Consider the following 23617-nt stretch of genomic DNA (forward strand, 5'->3'; position numbering starts at 1 on the left):
TATATATATATAACTGAATCGCTCTACTTTCTGAACAACGCAAGTAAACGCGATGGAGTTTATCGCGTTTATCGACAATTATTTTCGCTCTCGTGTAAAATAGAATCGTATTAAGTCCCAAGTAAGAGAAATTTTATTCGCAACTATATTACAAAAACATATTATCGCTCGACGATGTAATCGAATGAACACTAACGTGCTTTTTATAAGCACGTTTCACATATTTATCACGTTAAATATTAATAATAAAAATGTACAAGCTATATACAAAATGAACTCGATGCGATATTATCGGACTTCAACGTCGACCTATAATTCGTGACGCGAAGTCAATAAAATAGACTCAAATATATTTTACAACATTTTTACATAGCGCACGTATGTATTTACGTGATACGTGAATATAATGTATGAACAAAGTTCTTGCATACGTACACGTTTGTATATGTATATGCGTGTTGGCTTTTTGCCATCGAGAGAATCATTCTCAACAGTATAGATAACAAATCCTATTAGTCACGATGAATGAACGATTAAATCGAACATGAACTTTTGTTTTTTAACAAGATCATAGATCTACAATATTATATTCAAAAGATTTCATCTATTTCGCGTTCGTAGAAACTAAGAAAGAAAGAAAAAAAGAAAAGGAAGACTAAAGAAAAGAAACTCGTACGAGATATTATATCAACTCGGCACGAAATTCCGAACGAAGAAATATCGATTGAATTATTACGTGACGTTAGGACGTTTATCAAAACAAAAGATTAATATTACGATCAGATAAATTCTGTGACAAAGATCTTTTTAAAGTCTGGAGCTGAGCCACCGATATCGTGCCTACAGATATCACCATTATCCAAATAACTAACATCCGAATTCTTCAGGATACTCTTCAGGCTCTCCATCGACAAGTTTGGAAATTTCCTCTCAACGGTGGTTAATTTATCAAGATCGTTCATGGAGAAACCTGGTCCAATTCTCTTCTTCAAATGATACGATTGTATACTTGGTTTGGTGTCGATCATTTTGCCGATTCTTTTATCGTCCCGATCAATAGTATCGTTCTCTATGATCCTCGGCGTGAAAGATCGCATGCTGACCTTTACCTCACTGCTTCGCTTCGAGGGCAACAGCTCCACCTGTAATACAGGACGTTCTCACGATTACCTGATTACGTAAGACATACCGAATGAAAGGTAGCCAAGCGCAGGCGATTTTAAACGCGGGATTCTACTTTCCTATGCACGCAGCGTAAAGAATTTTCTTCGTTGCTCAGAATCCCAAATATTGTCTTCTTTCCGAGCAACAAGGAAAATCTATAAACGTTAATTTCAACGTCTATCTATCTCTATTTCTATGTATGTCTGTGTATGTGCATTTATGAAAGAAGATAAAATTGTGATAATAGACAAAGATTATGTAGCTGGAAACGAATGCCGAGATCGTTAAAAGAATTACCTTGGTTCCCTTACGTTGAAAGTACTCGAAGTCATCGTTAGCAACCGTTGTAACGGAGCAACAACTCCTACTCCTGCTCCTGCAGGAGCTCATAGTGTCGAAGTCTCCGTTTTCTAAATCGCAGCTTTCGTCATCAGACGTCTCGTAACCATCTCCAAGTACTTGACTACTTTGTCGTTGATGAATACTTTGTTGTTCTCTTCTGTGTTCATCCTTTTTTAAATCGTAGGTCCTTGTATCGAGTACCGGTCGATGATATCTGAGAAAAATGATCGGTTGTATTTTTCTTGTATTATTTTTTTTCTGTTCTCTCTCTTTTCTTTTTCTTTTCTTTTTTTTTTTTTTTTCTTTTTTCCTTATTTATTTCTATTAATCCGGTTTGAAGTTATTAGCGTAACAAGGAAAGATGAAAAGTAAGTGGAACATAAACGTCAGGTGAAAGCAGATTCCATTAACTTTTGATAATCGAGAAATTGAACAACTATTCTACTTGCTACCACCGTGCAAACGTAAAGAGAAATAAACTGAGGATAGTCACGATTCGAATTACTTACTTTGCTTTCACTCGTATATATATATATATATTTTTTTTTTGTTAAACTTCCATAATCAGTGAGCCTGCTTTTTCTACGAGACTACGAATATTAGATACGATTACGTATAGTACAGCGTTCAATCTACCAGGCGAAAATCAGATCGACTCAGTTCGACATTTCGAACGTTTCTATGTATATATCGAAAGACAGCAATATCGGATCGAAATCAATGATATAAGTCATCGAAAATGGCACCGTGTCGAAGGTGAAAGCAATCGAACGAACCTTTCCAATATATCAAATTAATAGAACTTAAAGAAATTCGAGTAACGATATTTAAAACTGGCGATTATGAAAGCGATCTAAATTCAAGTCACATGTTTTTCATTCTGAGATACGTATGTATCTTTTGACATTTTCATTTAAACTATATAGAAATTATTTTTTTTTTTTTTATAATTACAAGCAAAAACAGTAAGTATAGTTATTCTCGAGAAAAATAATCCTTTTACGTAACCAATTAAAAAAATCTTAATAATATCTTGACAAATGACTTTTATATAACTTTCGTAATCATCGACTCATTTGTACGAATTTAAATAAACTAATACCTCGCATGATCGAAACTTTGATTTCTTCTTAGAGCATTCCTCGTTTGTTGTTGTTGCTGTTGTTGTTGTTGTTGTTGTTGCTGTTGTTGTTGTTCTCTTATACCGTTATCCAATGCAATTACCAAACTGTCTAATCCTAAAACGCTTCGAGCGTGTCTTCGTTGTGGTTCCTCGCATATTTCGTCCAAACTTCTCGCAAATTTTCGTTTCGAATTTGTATCCTCGAGTTGTACCAAATTTTCCATGTTCTGACCAAAAACATCGGTACTACCAATCTTTCTACGATTTCCAGCTAATTCGTTAAAATTCTCATTGATCCTAAAGGATCGATCGGTTCGATCGTCGATCGGATTCTTTTTTGGTGATTCGTTGTGTCTTACTTCTTGGCGAGGTTCGAAGGTCGAACTCGTGAACGATGATAATTCCGCAGGTAGCGAAGCATAGTTACTATCCTCGTTGACAGATTGAGATCTTGGATAATGTTGTATACCCATCGTTATCGTCCCTGTTTTACCTGGAAAAAATTCAACGAGAGAAACACGAGAATTTAGAAAATATATCTGCCCTACTTATTTTCTCCCTTTTTTAATAATACCAACGTATAATCCCTCACACGTCACTTGGCACGTGAGAAACGTGAAAGCATTTTTTATCGACCTCAAATCAAAATGGATTCACTTTTCTACGCCAATGTGACCTATAATCCGCGATATGTTTAGTACTACTTACAACTAATGGAAAAAAAAAGAGAGAGAAAAAAGTAAAAAAAAAAAAAAAAAAAAAGAGAGAAAAAAAATCTCCGCGTTTTACACGGGAAAACTTTCTAACGTTACCATCGACGTGTTCGGCTTTTCACGTTTCGATAAGTCACGCGAAATATTAATAGCGAGTGAACTTTTCTTTTTAACCGTGTTTAAAGGAGACCTCATATATCGCTTGTTATTGCGCATGCATACGAGGAATGACTTTCAAGGCTGGAATATAAAACGTTCGTAATCCTTTGATAGTTAATTTTCATATTAATGTATGTAAATGTATATGTATATATTTATGTATTTTCATTGTATTCGAATCTTTCGAATCATCTTTAAATTCTATTAAAATACTTATTAATGATTATAACGTTAAATGATATTACAAATAATTTTATACTGATCAATTAATCAAATTGTTTATGAATATATAAAAGAATACTTTTTAAATAGAATATACAGATACTAATTTTGATAAAATTACTTTTATTAAATTTTTTTTCCATTTTTGCTAAAGAAAAAAAAAAAAAAAAAAAAACAATAATAATAATAAACGACAACATTCGAACGTTTCGATTTAAAGATTTTATCCTCTGTGTGGATATATGCTCACCTCTATTTTGATGATTGTGCAATCTCCCATAAAGACTTCCGTTGGTCAAGGGAAATTTCAAACCATGATTTAAGTTCAATTGTAATTTGTATTCCGCGTCTTGTTCGAAATGTCGAAACTTGCCGTCGACGCCGCCTAAAAGGAGATGATATTTTCGATTAATATTTTTCGTATTTTTTTCTTTTCTTTTTCTTTTTTTTTTTTTTTTTCTTGTTCTTTCAAGGATCACTCAGCAAAGAGAGATCGAAAGAAGGGAGGAGAAGTCAAAGGAATAGCGTTTTCACATGCACAACGTGTATTACAGCGAGGATAAGAGTTACGCGCCTTTCCCACGCGAGCTCGAGCTTAACATGTTTTTAAAGAAAAGGATGGAAACTGTCTGTTGTCGTTGGAACGCGTTACGAAACTCACATAGCGAAGGAAACGATAATCTTATATTTTCTCTCTATGTAATAAAATCAATATAAATTTTACTAGAAAATTTCATTAGAATATAGCAATCTATCGTTTCCTTAAAAACTAACAATAAATTTTCAAAAATGTATGGCCAATATTAAACCCCTTATAACTGTAATTTTCGAATCACGTACTCATACATTTATAATAACTTTTTAATTTAATTTAATTTTTTAATCAGAAAAGATATTACGATTCGTTTATATTTTAAAAATGTATGCTTCTTAATTATAGATTATATTTTGTATACTATAATATATTTAGTAATAACGTACTGTAATACTTATATATAGTTTACTTTAATTAGTATAATGTATTATAATATAATATAAGTTATATGTTCCTCTCTCAGTCTCTCTCTTTCTATATATATTGTATATAAATATAACTGTCAGGCAGAAATTTACAGACACATATATTACAAGCACAAAAAGAAAATGATATATCTAGAGTTACAAATTTAGCAGGCAATAATTTGAAATTGCTACGTACGGTGTATATTTGCATAATAAATAGCGATACACTTAATTTTTTACTACCATAAAAAAGGACATACCGTGTGAGAGTCTTCTCGCATGATCTTGCTTCGTGTAAACTTTGGCGACGTAACGACAGAACATTTTATCAAAGATTGCCAAGAAAACAGGTAAAAGAGTATCCTTAACGAGCGGTAACCACATCGCTAAATTCTGAGTGGTACAAAAATTCCTCAGTAGACTCGGTTTGATGGAAACGATCTGAAACATAATAAACAGTCTACATGTACTATACTTAACGGCTATAAAAATATGAAATTATCAGGAAGAGGAAAACGTTTATTCGTTCTAATTATTCCTACCGATTAGAGTATATAAGCAATCTTGAAATTACGAAGATCAAAGATTCTTTTTCTTTAATAAATTCTCTTTGATGAGATTTTATCTGAAAAGAAAAAAAAAGAGAGAGAGAGAGAGAGAGAGAGAGAGAGAGAAAGAAGAAAAAAAAAAAATAAGAACGATCTTCAAGTTGATAGAAGTCTGCTCGACTTTCACCGAGCGGAATTCGTAAGCATTGAAACGATCGCCTTGGCTAATTAAACGTACTGTTAATTGTGTTAATTTGTGTGTCCGTTTGTGTATCTATAAGGTAAATGCATCGACGTGCAATTTTTTGTTTACACCCTATGCACCAATATGCAACGAGGTTTAATCGTTTTTCATCATTGGTATAATAATTTTCTTTCATGAAAATCGTATAAATATGTCTACGTAAGTAAGTATTTATACGAACGCGTAAACTTTCGATTTTAGTCGCTCGATTTTGATCGTAATGGTATAAAAGAAGGGAGACAGGTAGATGGGGGAAGGAATTCACGGTGAAAACACGTTGGTCGCGCTTTCAAAAGTACACGCTCGCGGGTAACACGCAATTTTGCGCATCTTAACTCACGTCGATGAATGACTACAGTGAAAATTCTTTAACTTCGACGATCTCTCCGATCTCTTCTTACAGAATCGTTGCTCTCGATCTTCTTGCTCTTTGATATTTTCTCGTTTCTTAGTCGAATTCTTTCGATCTGTCAAACAAGATCGAAGAAGAAAAACGATCTTCCTGTAATCCAATACACGTATGCGTTCTGTTCTCCTCAAAGTTCTTCTTTTAATGGATCTATATCGATCTCTATTCTATTATACGAATTAAAATCTGTTAAGATTGGACAAAGTTAATTAAAAGGCTATCAATCCTTAATGATCTGATATCGAGTTAAATAATTCCAAGATTATTTGTCTATTAATAATCTTTTTTCTTCAATATCCTGTTTCATTAAAAAAAAAATTTGAAGAAGCCATTTCAATCGGAATAATTTGTTTTGATAGTTATTTGCAAAGTAAATAAAAAGGAAGCTTAGAATGGAACTATAACTTGATAGTTTTAATAAGGCTGGTATTAATAGGATCAGTATTTTTAAACATTGTTAATCGATATTTTAAATAAATAGATATTTTAAATATATGATTAGTATTTATAATGAACTCAGACATATTCCTGAAACTTAATTATTTATACCATTTATATTATACTTTAGTATAAATATTGATCAAAATATTCAGACATACTGATGAGTTATTTTACAAAGTACTTACCATTAATTATTAAAAATACTGATCAAATAAATATTGTATAAGTTTTTTTCATAATTGTATAATCTAAAAGCTATTCTATGGATTGACAATTTTTTGCAAGATAAAAATCACGAAATTATAAGATCCGTACTACGTTTAATTAATTTTTGTTGTTGTTTTAAGATTGCTAGATTTTTGAATAACTCAGTCCAATTAACAATTAACATTTCTTTTGCTTTTGCTCTTTTTGTTTTCTATCGATAGCTTTTCTCGTAAAAACTGTATTATATGTACATCGTCATCTTGACACATGCTATATCGAATTATTGCAAAATTTGGTCGCTTGGTAACTCGAACGAAACGGAAAGGTTCGCGCAGCATTATGATCACGTCGAAGAAAATTTCTCCGTATCGGGCGTTTAGAAGGTTGTTTCGCGCACCGGTGTCGGGCCGATGGTTACGTGAGTAATAGTTGGTCTGGTCCGTGCTATGAAATCGAAACTACGGCCTTAATTAGGGAATGGTACGATTGAAACACGCGTATGTGCAATTCCTAACGCACATAGGCGTAACGTTTACACTACGAAGAATAAGTATTTTTAATTTTTGATTATATTCTTTTAAATATCTATCTTGAATAGATGTATGTATGTATGTGTGTGTATATGTGTATAAATGTGATATATAACATGTAACATACAACACACACACACACACACATTTCTATTTAAAAATAAATTTCGTTTTAGGCGTAAACAAAAATATTTTTACATCATTGAAAAATATAAACAATATAAAAGAGAGAGAGAGAGAGAGAGAAAAAAAAAGATTATCAAACGATCACTCGAGTTATCGTACACGGAAAAAGAAAACAATGTCGGTCTCTGTTACGACAACCTAATTGCCGCGAGAATTGATTTTCTACGAGATGTAAACAGAGTATGCGTCATGCGTGTAACACTGCCTAGCATAAATATTAATGAGAAAGGTCAATAACAACAAGTGGGAGGAGAGCCGTTAAGGTGTTAAGAAAGTGAATAGAAGATAAGAGAAGAGTTTCTCTCGTACACCGACGATTTTGGTGACGAGCTGACGTTACACGAATCTTAATCGAGATCGACATTAAGGTCATCGTCCGTATTAAGTTCGCACTTTCGAATTTCGTCGACAAATTGCAGCGAGCACGCGCACGAGCGAGATCCCCCTTTCGAAGGTGGAAGAAGAGGGCGGACTTTCTCGTTTCCAAATGGGCTTCCTGTAAGCGATAAAAAAAAAAAAAAGAAGAAGAAAAAAAATAAATAAGAGAGAAAAAAAATATGCATTTCCGGATATCATCGAGGCTCGACCGGACTCACTTCCGGTTTGAGTTCAGTCGCACGAATATCCTATGCTCGTTATGCGTTAACGACGATACACATAGTCACCTGTAAATCGACTATCCAATTGTAACTATCTTTCATACTTTGTTTTACAGCTCAGCTAAATAGATCTTTATTTATTTGATATTCGTTAAGAAGTTGTATTAAAAGTTACTCACTCTTTGAAACTAATTGTATGATTATGTTTTGTAGAATTATGTTAATTTAGTTGAATCAATTAATTTGATAATTAATGTATCATACTATGTAACCTTTCTTCGGTTTAGAAAAAAAAAAAAGAAAAGAAAAAAAAAGAAAGAAAAGAAATCAATTAGTTTTAAAAATAAAATGTTTATTACGTTAGTTCTTAGACAGTAAGATATTAGATCTATTTGTATAACGTTGCAATAGAGATTGCTATATAGACGAGCAAGTATTCGAGGGGAATGAAAACTACTTTGTTCTATTGGATGCACCGTTCCGGTAATCCGAAAAAGTAGAGTGAAGAGTAGACTGACTAATGTAAATTATACAACGTGGTTACGCACGACGTGCCGCGTGTAATTTCATAGCCGATCTCGAAACATCCTCCTCTATCGATAGAGACATTGATGGTTTTACGAGTAATAAAGTGAATCGGATAAGAAAGAAAAAAAGAAAATTGAAAAGAATAAAGAAAGAAATAAAAATAAAAAGAAAGATAAAATGTATCTTTCGTGAAAAAAAAAAAAGAAAAAGAAAAATATATCAATATCTATAAAGAATGTTTTCAAATACGAAACGTTTAGCGAATCTCTTATGCTTTCTCTTTAAAATGGTAACAACACTTTGGTAATAATTACGTCGCCCTCTACTCGTTAAAATAGATTCGAAAGTATAATAATTAATCTAAAGAAGGTTAAAAACAAAAAAGTACACTCGTTTTGTAAACTCTCCTTACGCGTTAATGGAAAGTAGATGATAGATTTGATCGTGTGCACAAATTACAATGATTATGCAACGCTCGTCGTTCTTTTTTTCTCTCATTCTTTCTCTCTTTTTCTTCTCTGTCTCCATCTTTCTTTTTTTTCAACTATTTCAAACTCCGTTAACGCAATCGGGACTAATAATAATCATCGACCTCTTACAGAAGTTGTGTTATCCGATTTCACTAATTGCAATCGTTCCGTCGAATCAAAGTAGTAAGTCATTAACGTGTAACGATGAATAAGCAAATTATAATCTTATTATTTTCGATATAAGGGATCATTAGAAATTTAATTAAATTCGATTCGACTCACCAGAACTGGTAGATGTTCGAAGATGTAACATACAAATAGGATGCTGTAAATGGTCGATCTTTCGCCAGTTTCATCGACGTGAATTTTTTTCTTACGTAGGCACGCTCTGCTATTGGTCGAACCACTCGTACACGATCCGCTCGAAGGATCCCATTGATGAGGATGACACTCAAACGCTCCCGATGAATTTTTCGAACTGGTCTCGGACAAATCCGAGACGGACTTTAACAATTCTGCTTTTGGCGTACGGCATAGACTTTTAAATATGGCGATCGTTAGACCGACTAACGAGGCGAATAAGAGCAAACATCTGAGAGAGTTGACGAATATTCCATACTTCATAGAAATTTCTTGGGGTAGAAACACGCAAACGTCTGGCTCGAAGTTGAGAACACCTGTTATACCTACGCAAGCGCTTATCACGCTTAAACTGACTAGGTGATACTTCAAATGATTTTTTGTCATGTTGAAGCCTTCATCCCTGCTCCCTATTGCTGCAAAAATGGCGATAGACGTCAAGGTCAACTCCTGGAGAATGTTCGACGAATTCAAGATCCAAACTAACGTTGAACATAGTTCTGAAAATGTTTAAATATTATCTCTTATCGTTTTGCATTCTTCTCCTTTCCTCGTTATTTGCTATTATATAGGATATAATTGAAAATTATTATGAGAAAAAAAAAAAAGAAGAAAAAAAGAACTTGCCTCCGAAATGATTGGCTGGCCGAATTAAGGTAAGGACAGCGTAAAACAATAATCCCAGCTGATTTACGAGACTTTCCGCAAGAATTGCCACAGTGAGTACGTCTATCCTTCTCTTTGTCGAGGATGGCTGATTTTGATAGATCAGTAAGGACCAAGAAAGCAGAAGGATACATATCGGCGAACCCACGCACGTTGCCAGCCATTCGCTCACCTCGCTTCGCATTTCTGAAATAAATGAAACGATAGTTAAGAAGGAAAAGAAGAAAGTCGAAACATAAATATAAATTTCGGTGATTTAGAAGCGTAAACAAGTATGCGAGATTTGATCAATAACTGTTTTCTTTTCGAGAACAAACCACGCGTATGTATGCGGTACGTATTAATTTCGAGATCTTACGATGTACGAAATGAATTATCGTTAAATCACAAAATTTAACCGTTAATTTTTAATTAACGCAGATCGAAATTTTGATAGATAAGTCGAATCGATGAATGAAAATTGTAAAATGATCTCTTTTTTTCTTTCTTTCTTTCTTGTTACGAATAATCGCACGTATTCGTTAATATAAGACTAACTGAGTCCAACGACTCAGTCCGAGTTTCGTCTGATACAATATTAAATCTAAGGGATTCCTTTTACATTTCCAAAAAGAGAGAATGATTTCTAGTGAGAGTGATCCTTATCTTTCCTACTCGACGTCTTCATCTCGATGAAAGCTTTCATAATTATCGCGTGTATGTATATACACAACACAGATTTACAAACAACATACACGTATTTACGTATATAAGTACATGTTTTTTTTTTTTTTTTTTTTTTTTTTACAACGTAGGAGGAAGAGAGTCAGATGAGATTAATAATATGATCGGAAGTCTCCTTGTTATAAGTGAAAACTCGCATTAAAGTGGAAACAAGGAAGCACGGAATCTTTTCATTTCTCCGTGAAACGCGTTAAATCCCGACGGAAGAAGACGAAGGTTAGAGAGGGGGATATTCGCCGATCTTTCACGCGAGATTGTCCTTTTCTTTTTTTTTTGTATGTTTTTTCTACACATATATATATCCAGTCACCCTCCTCGCTCTCTCTCTCTCTCTCTCTCTCTCTCTCTCTCTCTCTCTCTCACTCACTCCAGTTCATATCTTCTCGTAGTGCAACGGTGCTGCAACTTTCTATTCCGTACAGAGTTGCGGTCTAATTTATTGCCAAAGCCGACTCGAACTATTTTCCAACGAATTCCGACTAAGAGGAACGACGTATCAACGACAAAAATAGAAAAAGAGTTAAGAAAAATTTTTAATGTCGCGATACGACAATATATAATTTTTTTCTCTTTTTTTCTTTTTAAATTTTCTACATTAACGTAAAGAAATAAAAGAAAAAAAAAAAAAAAAAAAAAAGAAAAAAAAGACTTAAAGAACACTCACGTTTTTCAATCGAAACGATCGACAAGATAATGTATTCGAAAGTCGTATTACCATTGTGTTGTGTTGTTGCTGTTATTATTATTGTTATTATTATTATTATTATTATTATTATTATTATTATTATTATTATTATTATTAATAGTAACAGTAGCAGTGATAGTAGTAGTAGTAGTAGTAGTAGTATTTCGATCGTGTGATTATTGTAACAAGTTTCTGATGTCTATCGAAGTTCTTCGATGTGAGCAATAATCGTGGTACAAATGTTGCGCAACGCGTTTATCCAGCTTGTTCATGCACATAAAACATTCCAGTTTCCGATATCTCTTTCTCTCTTTCGATATCTACCATCCGTGGCAAGAAAATTTAACTGTGTTACACGCAGCACGCTTTTCAATTTCGTGGCACAAATCTAAATCCAAGTGAAATCGTTCGTAATAATTGTTATGCGAAACCTATATGAATATTGTAGTTTGAAGGTACAGAAGAAAGGGTTCACTTTTCTTTGTAAGATAACATCGTTGATTGAGAATATTAATATCGGAGGATCGCACGATTCTTATTAGAAATATATCATTGAAAATACGTTAAGGAATATCGACGAATTCACGTTGAGAGATTTAATTTCCGGAAGAAGAAATAGGAATCAAAGATGGAACGTGATCCTCACTCCGTGTCTCGAACACCACTGATCCGTTATGTTTATGTTTACTACCTATAATCTTCCCCATGTTTTTACGATTTTATGAATTATATGTATGTATCGAGGATGTTTATTTATTTCGATGGAAACGTACGATCGTAAGAATGTAAATCTTACGGGAATAATTACTTTGTATATAACGTGTCTTGAGTAATATTATTTTTCAATGATTGTTAAATATATAATTTTGAATATATATAAAAAGAGATTAATGAAAAACGTGTCGCATCTTATTCATATGTATTATGACATGTTGTGAGAATTATAATTTGTTAATAATCGTTAAATACTTAATTTTGAATAAAAAAGAAAAAAAAAACGTGTTGTACTTCGTTTATATAAAACGTTGTCGGAATTAAACTTTTTTATCAATCGTTAAATATTTAATTCCGAATGGAGAATATATTATTCCTACTTTATATAACATATTTCGAGTCGTGTAATATTAGATTAATCTTTAAGTTTTCTGCAATCAAAATTAGGTAATTTTGATTATAGAAAAAAACAAAGACGTATATCTATCGCACGAAACTTCGCTGAACTTTCGCTGAAATTGCACTTTAAACGTTCTTAGCTATATATGTAATAATGAGCTATATAATAAATTTTGTAAAATTCTAATAATATGTTTTTACGATCATAATTATTTGAAGGAAATTTTCCAACGAAATATATAGAACGAAGCTTTGCAACTTAAATTTCTTTCGTCTTCGAAATGATATCTAAACGTTGGGTTTAGTTCAATGTATTAGAAAATCCGGTCGAAGTCATCGTATCATCCTCCTTCCCCTTCTAACGTTCGTGCCTCTCTCCTATAGGTCAGTCGAACATAAAGAGAGTTTCGTGTAGGTGTGAGTTCGTAAAAGGCTCATCGGTATGCGAGTCGGTCCATCGTTATGGGAGGCGTGTCGTTCGATTAGGTTGGAATGCCGATAGGTGCCGTAGAGCTACCAAGGTCGGAAGGAAGAAACGGAGAGAGAGAGAGAGAGAGAGAGAGAGAGAGAGAGAGAGAGAGAGAGAGAGAGAGAAAGAGAAAAGAAATATCTTTAAACGAGTAGAATTTCTTTGAGAAAAAGATTCGAATGGCAGATTTCTAACACAATGTCGTTCTTCGAGAATAAAAGAAGAAGGAGGAACTAACCGAACGTTATTTAGAATAATATTATATGAGTGAAAAGTATTTAATGAATTTCGAGAATAAAAAAACACAAATTTTCTAATGATTGATGGATGTTTTTCTTTCATATAAAACAATATTTTTTATAGAAACAATATAATTAATTTTATGAAAGACAAATTGTATGGAAAAGAAAATATATAAGTGATAGGTATTTATGTTAATATGGTATGTATGTAAGAAAATAGGTCAGAAAAATTTTATGAATTCTGAGAATTGAAAAAGAAAATTAGAGAGCGTTGAATTATCTAAATAATTGTTTTGTACTCGATCGATGGATATTACCTTGACGTAATAACATGTTTTACGATGAAAAAAAAAAAAGAAACAATTTCGTGAAATAAAAATTGTATGAAAGAGAGTATATATGTAATGTGTATGTACGTGAGAAAAATTCTATAAGTTTTTAAAATCAAAAAACTATTGGAACTCGTTAAAACGTTTAAACAATCGTTTAACACTCGATCGATAATTATTTCCTTAACATTATAAGTGTTTCTATCTAAATCTAATAAATCTGACATATACTATACAACGTTTTGTCCGTCCATTAAAGATACATAAGCGATATGTATATATGTATGTACGTATTTAAAAAGTACGGACAGACATTTCAAAATCAAGAAACTTTCTACCGAATAAACAAATTGCTTAATATTATAACTAGACATGCAAAAAGAGAAAGGAGATTAAACGTTCAAACGATACAATATATTATATATTCACCATAATAATTATTCTAAAGAAAGTTATGTTATACTTTCAAAGCACGTAAAGATAGATATATTTTCAATTCAGGAAACTCTTTACGATGGACTTAATTTCATTAAACGATCGCAAAGTCATTGATTAAAAAGAGGAAATAAAACGTCGGAGTATTTAACACGATTGTTTTTTATTTACGTTCTTTTCTCGTATCTTCAAATGATCTCATTTGCTATCTTGAACACGTACATACATAAATACATAGATACATACGAGATCGTCATCGAAACGGCAATGTCCGGAATTGTATTACAACGAGGGACGAAAATTACGTTTATGATTATGACCTCTGGCGAATTAGCGCGAGCTCAGGAGTAACTTCGCGATGCATCGCGAGGAGTCACGTAGAACGGCGTGAAAGCGATCTCCCGTGTCATAACCATTGTCCCAGTAAAACTGGATGTTCTAACTCGGTCATGTGAAACTCCGGCTTGGACTTCTCTCTATTTCTATCTCTCTATCTTACTCTTTAGCTCGTCGATTTGATGCCTTTCTCTATTTCTCGTTTTACAGATTCGTGGCGACTGTTTCTAGCTTCTAAGAGCTTAAAAAACAAAAACGAAAAAAAAAAGAAGAAAAAGAAAATCTAACCGGTAAGGCTCGAATAACGGCCTCCACCTTGAAATTATATTACACTCGTTTCCTGATGAAACATGGCGACGTTGGATCTCTTATTATTATTATATGTATGTGTATGCGTGTGTCTTCATCTTTCTTTTTCTTTCTCTCTCTCTCTCTCTCTCTCTCTCTCTCTCTCTCTCTCTCTCTCTCTCTGTTTTTCTCTCCCTCTCTCGCTTTCTCATGTATCTCCCCGTTATATATATTATCACAGTGTACGAGTACACCCAAGGTAATTACTATAATGATCGATCGTGCAACGGACTTAACATAATAAATGCAGCCTTCTCGAGTAATCACTGATTTAAAAGGATTATCCGTTTTCACGAGAAAAGATGTGGTTATCGTAGAGTAGGAAGAAATCTCGTTGATGCGAAAATCACTTTTTTATGTTCCCACGAGAAACGTCCTCGTCCGTTTGGACGTGGTTCGTTTAATTAATGTGTTCAACCGATTAAATCTATTTAATACTTCATCGTATTAGTGTATATATGTGTATATGTATTTATATATACATATATATATCCATATACATATATATGTAGATATATTACAACTAACAAAAGGGTGTACCAATAAGTTAAGAAATAATTTGAAAGTTAGTTTTTCAGAGATGTCCCCGAATAAGTCGAGTGCTACGGGCGAACTGCGATGAAATTTCGGCTTTCCACGATTTCGTAGGGGCACTGCACCGAATTTAACGATCCGCATCATCCGTCGTGATAAAAGAAGACTTGGCACGAGTATCTCGTACGATAGTAACCATCGCGTTCTCTTAGAGGGGCGGGAGAGAGAGAGAGAGAGAGAGAGAGAGAGAAGGGAGGGATGAACGGGCGAACGGGGGGTTACGATTCGCAAAAGTAGGTTAGAAATACGTGGCTCGAGAAAGTAACAGACACTCTCATGATACTCTCAAAAGTATTTACGTATGTATGTAGGTATCCACGTATCCATCCATGTATACGTAGAAAATTGGAAAGATTAGTTTCCGCATGCGAGTATACTCGAATCGATAATCGTATTAAACAACGTAAGTAAGTACTAAGTAGACAGACTTCGTTAATCAACTGATTCTACTTCTCTCTCTCTCTCTCTCTCTCTCTCTCTCTCTCTCTCTTCTATCGACTGAAGATTCAGGACAAGCCGGTAAGGCTTCCTTCGCATTTTCTTTGCATCGTCACTTTTTGCAAGGCCCTGGACTCGAAGAATGCGTCGTGCCAAATTCCTAACACGGCAACGACCCGTCTCTTTTTCTCTCTTTCTCTCTCTATCTCTATCTCTCTCTCTCTCTCTCTCTCTCTCTCTCTCTCTCTCTCTCTCTCTCTCTCTCTCTCTCTCTCTTTATGTTGTCCCGCGGTCACTTTCGAGGCCAACCTGGAACGAGTTTTGCTTGCACGACTTCCAAGGGTTTCCGAGTCGAATGATATTTCGTTGGACAATAAGTCCAACGTTATTGCAACGATATACTTTATAATCAACTCCGATTAAAAGAATGATTATTTAAGAATACAAAAGAGCGAGAGCGAGAGAGAGAGAGAGAGAGAGAGAGAGAGAGAGAGAGAGAGAGAAAATAAAGATCATCGATGATAAAAGAAAATGAAAATAATAATCTAACGAGGGAAGAGAGCTATTACGCATATAATAAGTTTGCGCTCTTCATCGAGTCTTGCTCGTCGATGTTGAGCGAATTAATGGGCTCTCTCGTTCGTAAATCGGAGACAAGGTCGAGTGGAAGACGCGTCCTTGAGGTCCCACCTCCCTCGTCTCTCACGTTTTTCTCGAGCGTGAACGCAGGAAATGAAATTTTCTCGCCCTCGTTTTGCCGTTTAATAAGCCCTTCGCGTTTAAATTATCGTTGAAATACTCACTTGCAATTCTGCTTTCAATGATTATCGTAGAACAAGAAACACCGTGGAATGCAACCGCATTGCTTCTTCGTTGATAATATTACAGGTACTTCGTAAGAAATCTTCGAACAACGTTGTAATTTTCTTGGTTTCTTCGTTTTTTTCCCTTTTCTTTTCTTTTCTTTCTCGTCAAAGTTGATCCAGCGAATCTGTTACATCCTGCAAACGCCTCCTTTCTTCTTCCTCTCGTCTTTTTCTTTCGTCCCGTTGTATTTTTTTATTTTTTCTTCTTTTTCTCTTTCTCTTTCACAAGCACCCTGCCAATGCGTATTTTCAGATCGACCGTACCCTCGTTCCTCGCGACAGTCAGCAGTACCGATTTAGCATACCTACACGTGTTACGAGATAAATCGTATTTTTTCGTGATCCTCCTCCACCTCCTCCTCCTCCTCCTCCTCCTTCACTTCCACCTTTTCTTCCGTCTTTTCCTTTCCCGTTCAAATTTAAAATTTCCCCTCTCCTTTTCCCGCCCTTTTAATCAAAACTACGATCAAACGTCCAATCAGGATTTACGAACGTCTCGATAATTTCCTCTCCATTGAATTTCTGAACATTCCAAAAAGGTCTCTTTAATCTGATGTATAAACTGCGAGAATGATTCTTCACTTTTTCACGATCCTTTTAAACCATTACACGCGAAAGCACTTTCCACGTGCTAGGAATTTAGCGACAATATGGGAAGTAATTTTTCATGTAACGACGCGAGAACGATGGTATTTGTGTGTGCGTGTCTGCTGTCCAAAGATTAAAAATGAACGACGTACGAAAAATCCTTTCTCTCTTCTCTATTTTGTCATCGACGCGAAGACACGTTGCTTTTGCTACGAGTCGTCGTCGTCGTCGTCGTCGTCGTTGTTGTTATTGTTGTTGTTGTTGTTGTTGTTGTTGCTATTGTTATATTATCTTTTGTTTTTTTTCTTTTCTTTTAAATCTGTCAGAGTAAGAGCGCGGGAGCAATATCACCGCGAAGAAGCCCGGACCGGGACTGACTGTCGGTAGGATTCATTTGGGTCAGCGGCACAACATAGTATAGCAAACGTTCCGACTCTCCGCTATACTATCTGTTGCACTCCAAAGTGAAGGTGCTATGCCGTGTCGGTCATAACGGAGCTATCTTTGCGTCACGATACTTCGATCTTTCCCTTGGTGGTCCCTCTTCCTATCTTCTTTCCTTTCTTCTCTTTCCATCTCCTCTTATCCCTTTTTTGTTTCCCTTCTGCGTACACATGTGTGTACATGTGTATGTTTTTCCTTTCTTTTTTTAAACCTTCGTTAATCTCATACATCAAATCCCACATGCTTTGATCGTTCAAGGTCGGTCCTCACCGATGCGATCGTTCGCGCTCGCTCGCTGCCTCTTATTTTTCTTTTTTCTATTTTTTGTTTCCCTACTTCTTCTTTGTTCATTCAGCCAATCGTTAATTACTCTTCGTTAACACTTCGATAAAAATACTTCGATGATCGGTCACAGCAGCCCTATATACCTATTTATTATCCGTATTTTCTCGTGCTCCTTTTTCAACTCAACGTGTGGAATTTACAAAGAAGAAAATAAAATAAAAATAAATAGAGAAGCAAATATGAAAATAAGAAGAAGAAAAAGAAAAGAAAAAAAGAATATTTACGTTATATTATTTACACACATAATCTTTAATGAAACTACAATATAAGTTTCTCTATGATACATTTAAAATCTAGAATTAAACAAGATTGAATCTTTAAAATTCCTCCCTTCTTTTTTTTTTTTCTTTCTTTTCTTTTGGCAAATTTAAAAAACGTCTAGCTCGATCTAAACCTTCGTTTATTTTCTTTTTCTTTTTTATTAGTGTTTCTTTTTTTTTTTCTTCTTTTTCTTTATAAAAATGCTCTTTAATAGTCTCCACGATCAATCGGAAGCCATAACCGTTAGCGATAATTTCGTTTATCTATGTAGATCTTGAATTTCAACAAACGAATTATCGTCTATCAAATAAATTTGTTTCCTAACTCGATTTAAAGGAAATTTTGTTAGGATGATCTTATGCGGATGCAAAAGAAGTCCACCTCTTTCAAATAACAATTCTTCGATTCTTTTCTCCGCAAATTAGTGTCAACAAAAAATATATGTACATATATGTGTGTATGTGTGTGTATATATATATGTATATATTTATATATACATATATATATATATATATATAGAGATAGATTCATATAATATACTCATTTATATAACTCTTTTTCTTTCTTTACTTTTGTTTCCTTTCTTTTTTCTTCAGAAAAATAGGCCTATATAAGATATTATTATATTACGAAGAATCCCTATCTATCATTTAATCGCTTATCAGTCATCTCATCGAACACAGTATTCAAAATTGATACTGGAGCGGCATGGAAGTCTTTGGATTGTACTCGAAATAATGCGAATAAACTAATTGTAAGACTACGTAATGATTATTCATAAAAGCTCGTCTAAAAGGATAAGCGTTCCCTTCGAATAATAATGGACACAGAGGTAGTTTTCCCTTTGTTTTCGCTTTTCCACTATCAACCATATCCCATAAATCAATCATTTGACAACCTTGTGGCCTAAAAATAATATAAATTTTCAAATAGACATTTAATTGATATATTAATTAAAGACAGAAGTTTTAACGATACTTACACATTTGCATATCCAAGACATAATGGCTCTTCTAATACGACATAACCAACATGCATGTTTCTTAACGTAACGTATACCGAAGCTGCGTCCTTTCTACTAAAGATTTCGTAGACTCTCATAGTTCGATTTCTTAAAAGGAAAAAAAAAAAAAAAAAAAAAAAAAAAATAAAGTAATAATGTTATTACGATTCGTACAAATCTAAATATGTTTCGTCGAAAATAAATAACAATAAATAACAAACTAACCGCATTTCCGCACTTTCGTAATAAGGATTGTTTACTATGGGTCTTCCGGTTGATAACATCAAGTTAGCCATCAGTGACATTTTACCAGCAAATACAGCGTTTTTGGGAGTATTCTCTTTTATCCATTCGAATAATTCTTCCTGTTCGATATCACTATATTCACCTGTAGATTACAAAATACATATAATGTAATTTTAGATTTAATAAATATTTGAGAAAAATATATTTGTTTAATATACAAGTATAATAAAATTACCTATTAATCCTCGTTCTTCCTGCAATCTTTCCATACCGTGATATGACATACCAGCTATTAACAAAATAAGTACGGCACCCCTCATTGCTTTACTTCTTAATCCAAGTTTTTCAGAATATCTTTTATTACACACTAATCCTGCTATTATGCAAAGATGTGGCGTCATGAAAAGTTTTAATCTCATGATGAACCCAGCCATAATAATGAAAGCTCCAGTTTGCAGACCATTGTAACATACGTTTGCTTCTATACAATAAGGATATCCTTCGTTCTCATATTCTCTATACCAATAATAAAGTGCTAATATCCCTGAGAGTATAGCAATTGGCAAAAGTAGAGTCTTGATGATTGCTTCATAAGTTTTATATTGTAAGAAATCAAACTCTGGAGAACATGTATAAAGCATTGTATGAAAATCTTTATAGCCTGTTAATTTTGATCTTAAAATATTGTAAACGTGTGCATCGTCTTCAATGCTGAAAATGTATGATTTCAAGCATTTCGTAAGAAATATAGTAATGATTATCTCAAGAATAACTTCTTTCCTGCCGTTCAAGAAACGGGAAAGTTTACGGACAATAGCTTCTGCGAAATTACTACCGATTAAAATACATGAGAATAAAGAATGAAGTAAGAATGTGCCATCTATTATAATCATCGATAAAATGCTCGAAATGGTATACATTCTAGATAATGATAAGAATAGATTTTTAGGTATAATTTCAACCCATTTGAGGATAAGAAGGGCTAGTATTTGAGTAGTCAAGATAAAATGTGAAAGTTGCCAACTACACAAACTGCTCACAGTTCCCAAAAGCATATTCTGTAACAAAATATAATTATTATATTTAAGTTTAATTTAGTAGAATAAAATATTTAAATATATACATGTACATATATATTTACCATGTATAATCCATCTGTAAGTATTCTCCAACGTTTTATTTTTTGTATATCTTCTGTAGCGTACTTTTCAATTATCTTAGTCACCGAATACATTTGGAAGAGTAACATTGGATATGCAAAGGTTTCTCTTAGTGGTGGAGTCCACTGAACACGAGTACACTCATTATGATTGTAAAAGAATAAGAGCATAGTGATAAAACCACCAAAAACTGAATTGCTCATGTATGTCGAGTACTTAAAAAGTATAGCTGCCGTATATATAGTAGTAATCCAAACCATCTCGAGATAAAAATATACAGGTACATCTAAGCCTATACAACTTGTCACCGATGATAAACCATGTCCTCTCTCTGTCTAAAAGAAACTGCTTTATAGTTATTCTTTTCAAAGGAAAAACAATTCTAACAAATACATTCGTAAACTTACTTCCCAACATTCTCCTTGTGGTATTAATCCAAGATTTCTAACACTATGATAGAGATAACTGGCTGTAATCTACATACAAAATGATCTGATAATTTTTAACTAATTAAGTAAAGATACGTCGCTGTTTGATAAAACATTTACCTCGGGTAAGAGGTTGTATTTCCTGTACGCGTTTATAACATTTCCATACTCCGATATATTATCCTTGCCAAGCTTATTCACACCATCGGCAAACGTTTCAGCTTCTACGATGGTTTTATAGTAGGAATAATACATTCCCTATAACATATATAATACATCCCAATAACATTTGTAACGTTTCTAAAACCATTCATATTTCTTTTCGCCATAAGCACTTGTAAATAAAAGACTATCTAACTAACCATTTCAGTCTTAAACGACATTTCTCTCTCCATCTCCGACAAATGAGAAAAGTGTCGATCATTTTCAAAAAGCGTTGATACATGCCACCGGTGTAGAAACCCAAAACCAATACCTGTTACGGTAACGAAAATCAATGTAATTTTAGAGATACATAATCAATTATAGAATACTTCCACTTTCACAGAGTTTTATAAAGAAAACTTCTTACTTAAGAAATGCACAGCAAGATGATAAAAATCTATACTTTCTTTCGTTAGTTTCCTGCCGCTCTTTGACTTACTATCATTCGTCGCCGCCATCTTTTACATAGACGATATGATTTGCCATGTGGCCTCGCCTACAAAACAGGTTCGTCTAAATAGTCCTTCGTTGTTTCTTTTTTCTTTCTTTTTTTTTTTTTTGTTCATATATTTTAACCAGCCATTTGTCGTACGTGATCAACGAACTTACGAAGAATTTATTTATAAATTAAACGCATAAATATAATCATTGATTTTCTTCTTCTTTTTTTTTTTTTTATACTTTCCAAGCATTCACCTTACTCGAATTTTATCCAAAATTACATCCAATCGTATTTAAGGATTCGAAAATATTCGGACGATCGAACGTGATCACGTAAAATATTCGTATAACACGTTTAGGTTAATACAATATATTTTCTATCTATTAATAATGAAAAAGAGAATATATGCGTATGTTTATTATGAACAGAAATACAATGCATTCTTTATTAAATCCTATTATTTCTATCTATATAGTACGATAGCTTGAAAGATACTGTTCGCGCGCTTTATTTAAAGAACTTCTCTACTATCATATGTTCTTGTTATCAAATGAGAATTTTTTTGCAACAATATGCTAGCTGATTGATTATTATGTATATACGTTTGATTGATATATGTGTGTGTGTGTGTATATATATATATATATATACTGATTACATTGACACTTGTGATGAATATTAAAAATGTTTTTCTTTAATTATTATGCATATCTCATAAACTTATATATATTTTTTATTTTCCTTCCACGATAAATGTAACGTACGATTATCTCCGGAATTATTAAAAATATTCAACAATCTTAATTAAATATTCATTATATAAAAAATACATAACCAATTATTGAATATAAATTATTATATTATTATATTTATTATATATGAAAAATATTTATTATCGTCATATTAAAAACTAAATATGTGTGCGTGTGTTCATATTAGCATTTAAAAACGGTTAAATGAATTGACCTAAAATTTATATCAAAAGTCAAGTTACATGTTACGTAATTTTGATTGAATTTGATATCTGCTATCAAAATGGCGAATATTTTAAAAATTAAGAAATGTATAAAAAGATCGTATGTAATACGAGATGGAATTAATCTCTCTCTCTCTCTCTCTCTTTCTCTCTCTCTCTCTCTCTCTCTCTCTCTTTCTCTTTCTCTCTCTCTCTCTCTCTCTTTCTCTCTCTCTCTCTCTCTCTCTCTCTCTCAGTTTATAATTTACATTTACTTATAAATATGAAATTAAAATTATTTTACATTCAAGATACGTTAATAGTTATGCAATGTTTAAACAAATGTAATATTTTCTAAATAAATGTAAAATAATAATTAAAAGTATTAATTATAAAAACGTACCTAGATAGAAGGAAAGCTGCTGTGTTTACAAGTCGAGGTACAGGAGAAGACTGACTTGACTATCGTCGTGCGCCAATTATGTAAACAAAAATGAGAACGTAACCAACTATAACAATTGTCAAGTTTATTCTAACTCTCTGTGAATAAATATACCAGATGTGTTTTCGTTCATAATTGTCTCTTTGAACAACAAACATTTTTCATTATTTCACGCTTATTTAACAAATTCATAATGTATGTGTATATTCGTATTAATGTATCGTAATTTACATTGTAATTGTTAATTAAATAATTATAATTTATGTTTTATTAAATAATAATAATTTATTACGTTTACGTCTCGTTACGTATATAGTATGAAATTGTTTATATAACATTCTCATTTATTTACACATAGAATTAATAACATATTTTGAAAGCAAAATAATTTTAATATGAAATTTGATTTGTTACAAATTTTGAATCGATTTTATCTATTGTACTTTGAGTCGATGATGATTTATAATGTAAACATCAAGCAGGTAAGTTGATATTTGACAATTGCTTTCTATTAAATTCTGACGTATAAACAGTATAGTTCTTTGATATTCTCTGATATTATCCTATGCTAAAAGAATTTTTCTGACGAGTTATTACATTCATATAAT

General features: G+C 33.0%; 2 protein-coding genes across 4 annotated transcripts; both read right to left on the reverse strand.

Annotated features, from left to right (window-relative positions):
• Positions 1–115: 115 nt before the first annotated feature.
• On the reverse strand, positions 116–16568 carry LOC122633986. Of its 2 annotated transcripts, none has more exons than XM_043822507.1 (8): positions 16429–16568; positions 9875–10099; positions 9170–9747; positions 4986–5166; positions 3974–4108; positions 2609–3122; positions 1462–1720; positions 116–1142 (listed from the first exon to the last, which is right to left on the reverse strand). In XM_043822507.1, the coding sequence occupies exons 2-8, from the start codon at positions 10095–10097 to the stop codon at positions 780–782; spliced, it is 2253 nt and encodes a 750-aa protein (XP_043678442.1). In that variant the 5' UTR covers positions 10098–10099; positions 16429–16568; the 3' UTR covers positions 116–779. The 2 variants fall into 2 exon arrangements, with proteins under 2 accessions (XP_043678442.1, XP_043678451.1); XM_043822516.1 differs by lacking the exon at positions 16429–16568 and adding an exon at positions 15134–15298.
• A 126-nt stretch (positions 16569–16694) lies between these two features.
• Positions 16695–23071, reverse strand: LOC122633995 (probable C-mannosyltransferase DPY19L1). 2 transcript variants are annotated; one of them, XM_043822528.1, is made up of 10 exons: positions 22971–23071; positions 21538–21666; positions 21329–21441; positions 21087–21224; positions 20946–21014; positions 20520–20873; positions 19614–20436; positions 19358–19520; positions 19112–19240; positions 16695–19035 (listed from the first exon to the last, which is right to left on the reverse strand). In XM_043822528.1, the coding sequence occupies exons 2-10, from the start codon at positions 21626–21628 to the stop codon at positions 18816–18818; spliced, it is 2100 nt and encodes a 699-aa protein (XP_043678463.1). In that variant the 5' UTR covers positions 21629–21666; positions 22971–23071; the 3' UTR covers positions 16695–18815. The 2 variants fall into 2 exon arrangements, with proteins under 2 accessions (XP_043678463.1, XP_043678474.1); XM_043822539.1 differs by lacking the exon at positions 22971–23071 and having other exon boundaries at positions 21538–21742.
• Positions 23072–23617: the final 546 nt, after the last annotated feature.

Source organism: Vespula pensylvanica, chromosome 1 (assembly GCF_014466175.1).
Source record: "Vespula pensylvanica isolate Volc-1 chromosome 1, ASM1446617v1, whole genome shotgun sequence".
NCBI classification, from domain to species: Eukaryota; Metazoa; Arthropoda; class Insecta; order Hymenoptera; family Vespidae; genus Vespula; species Vespula pensylvanica.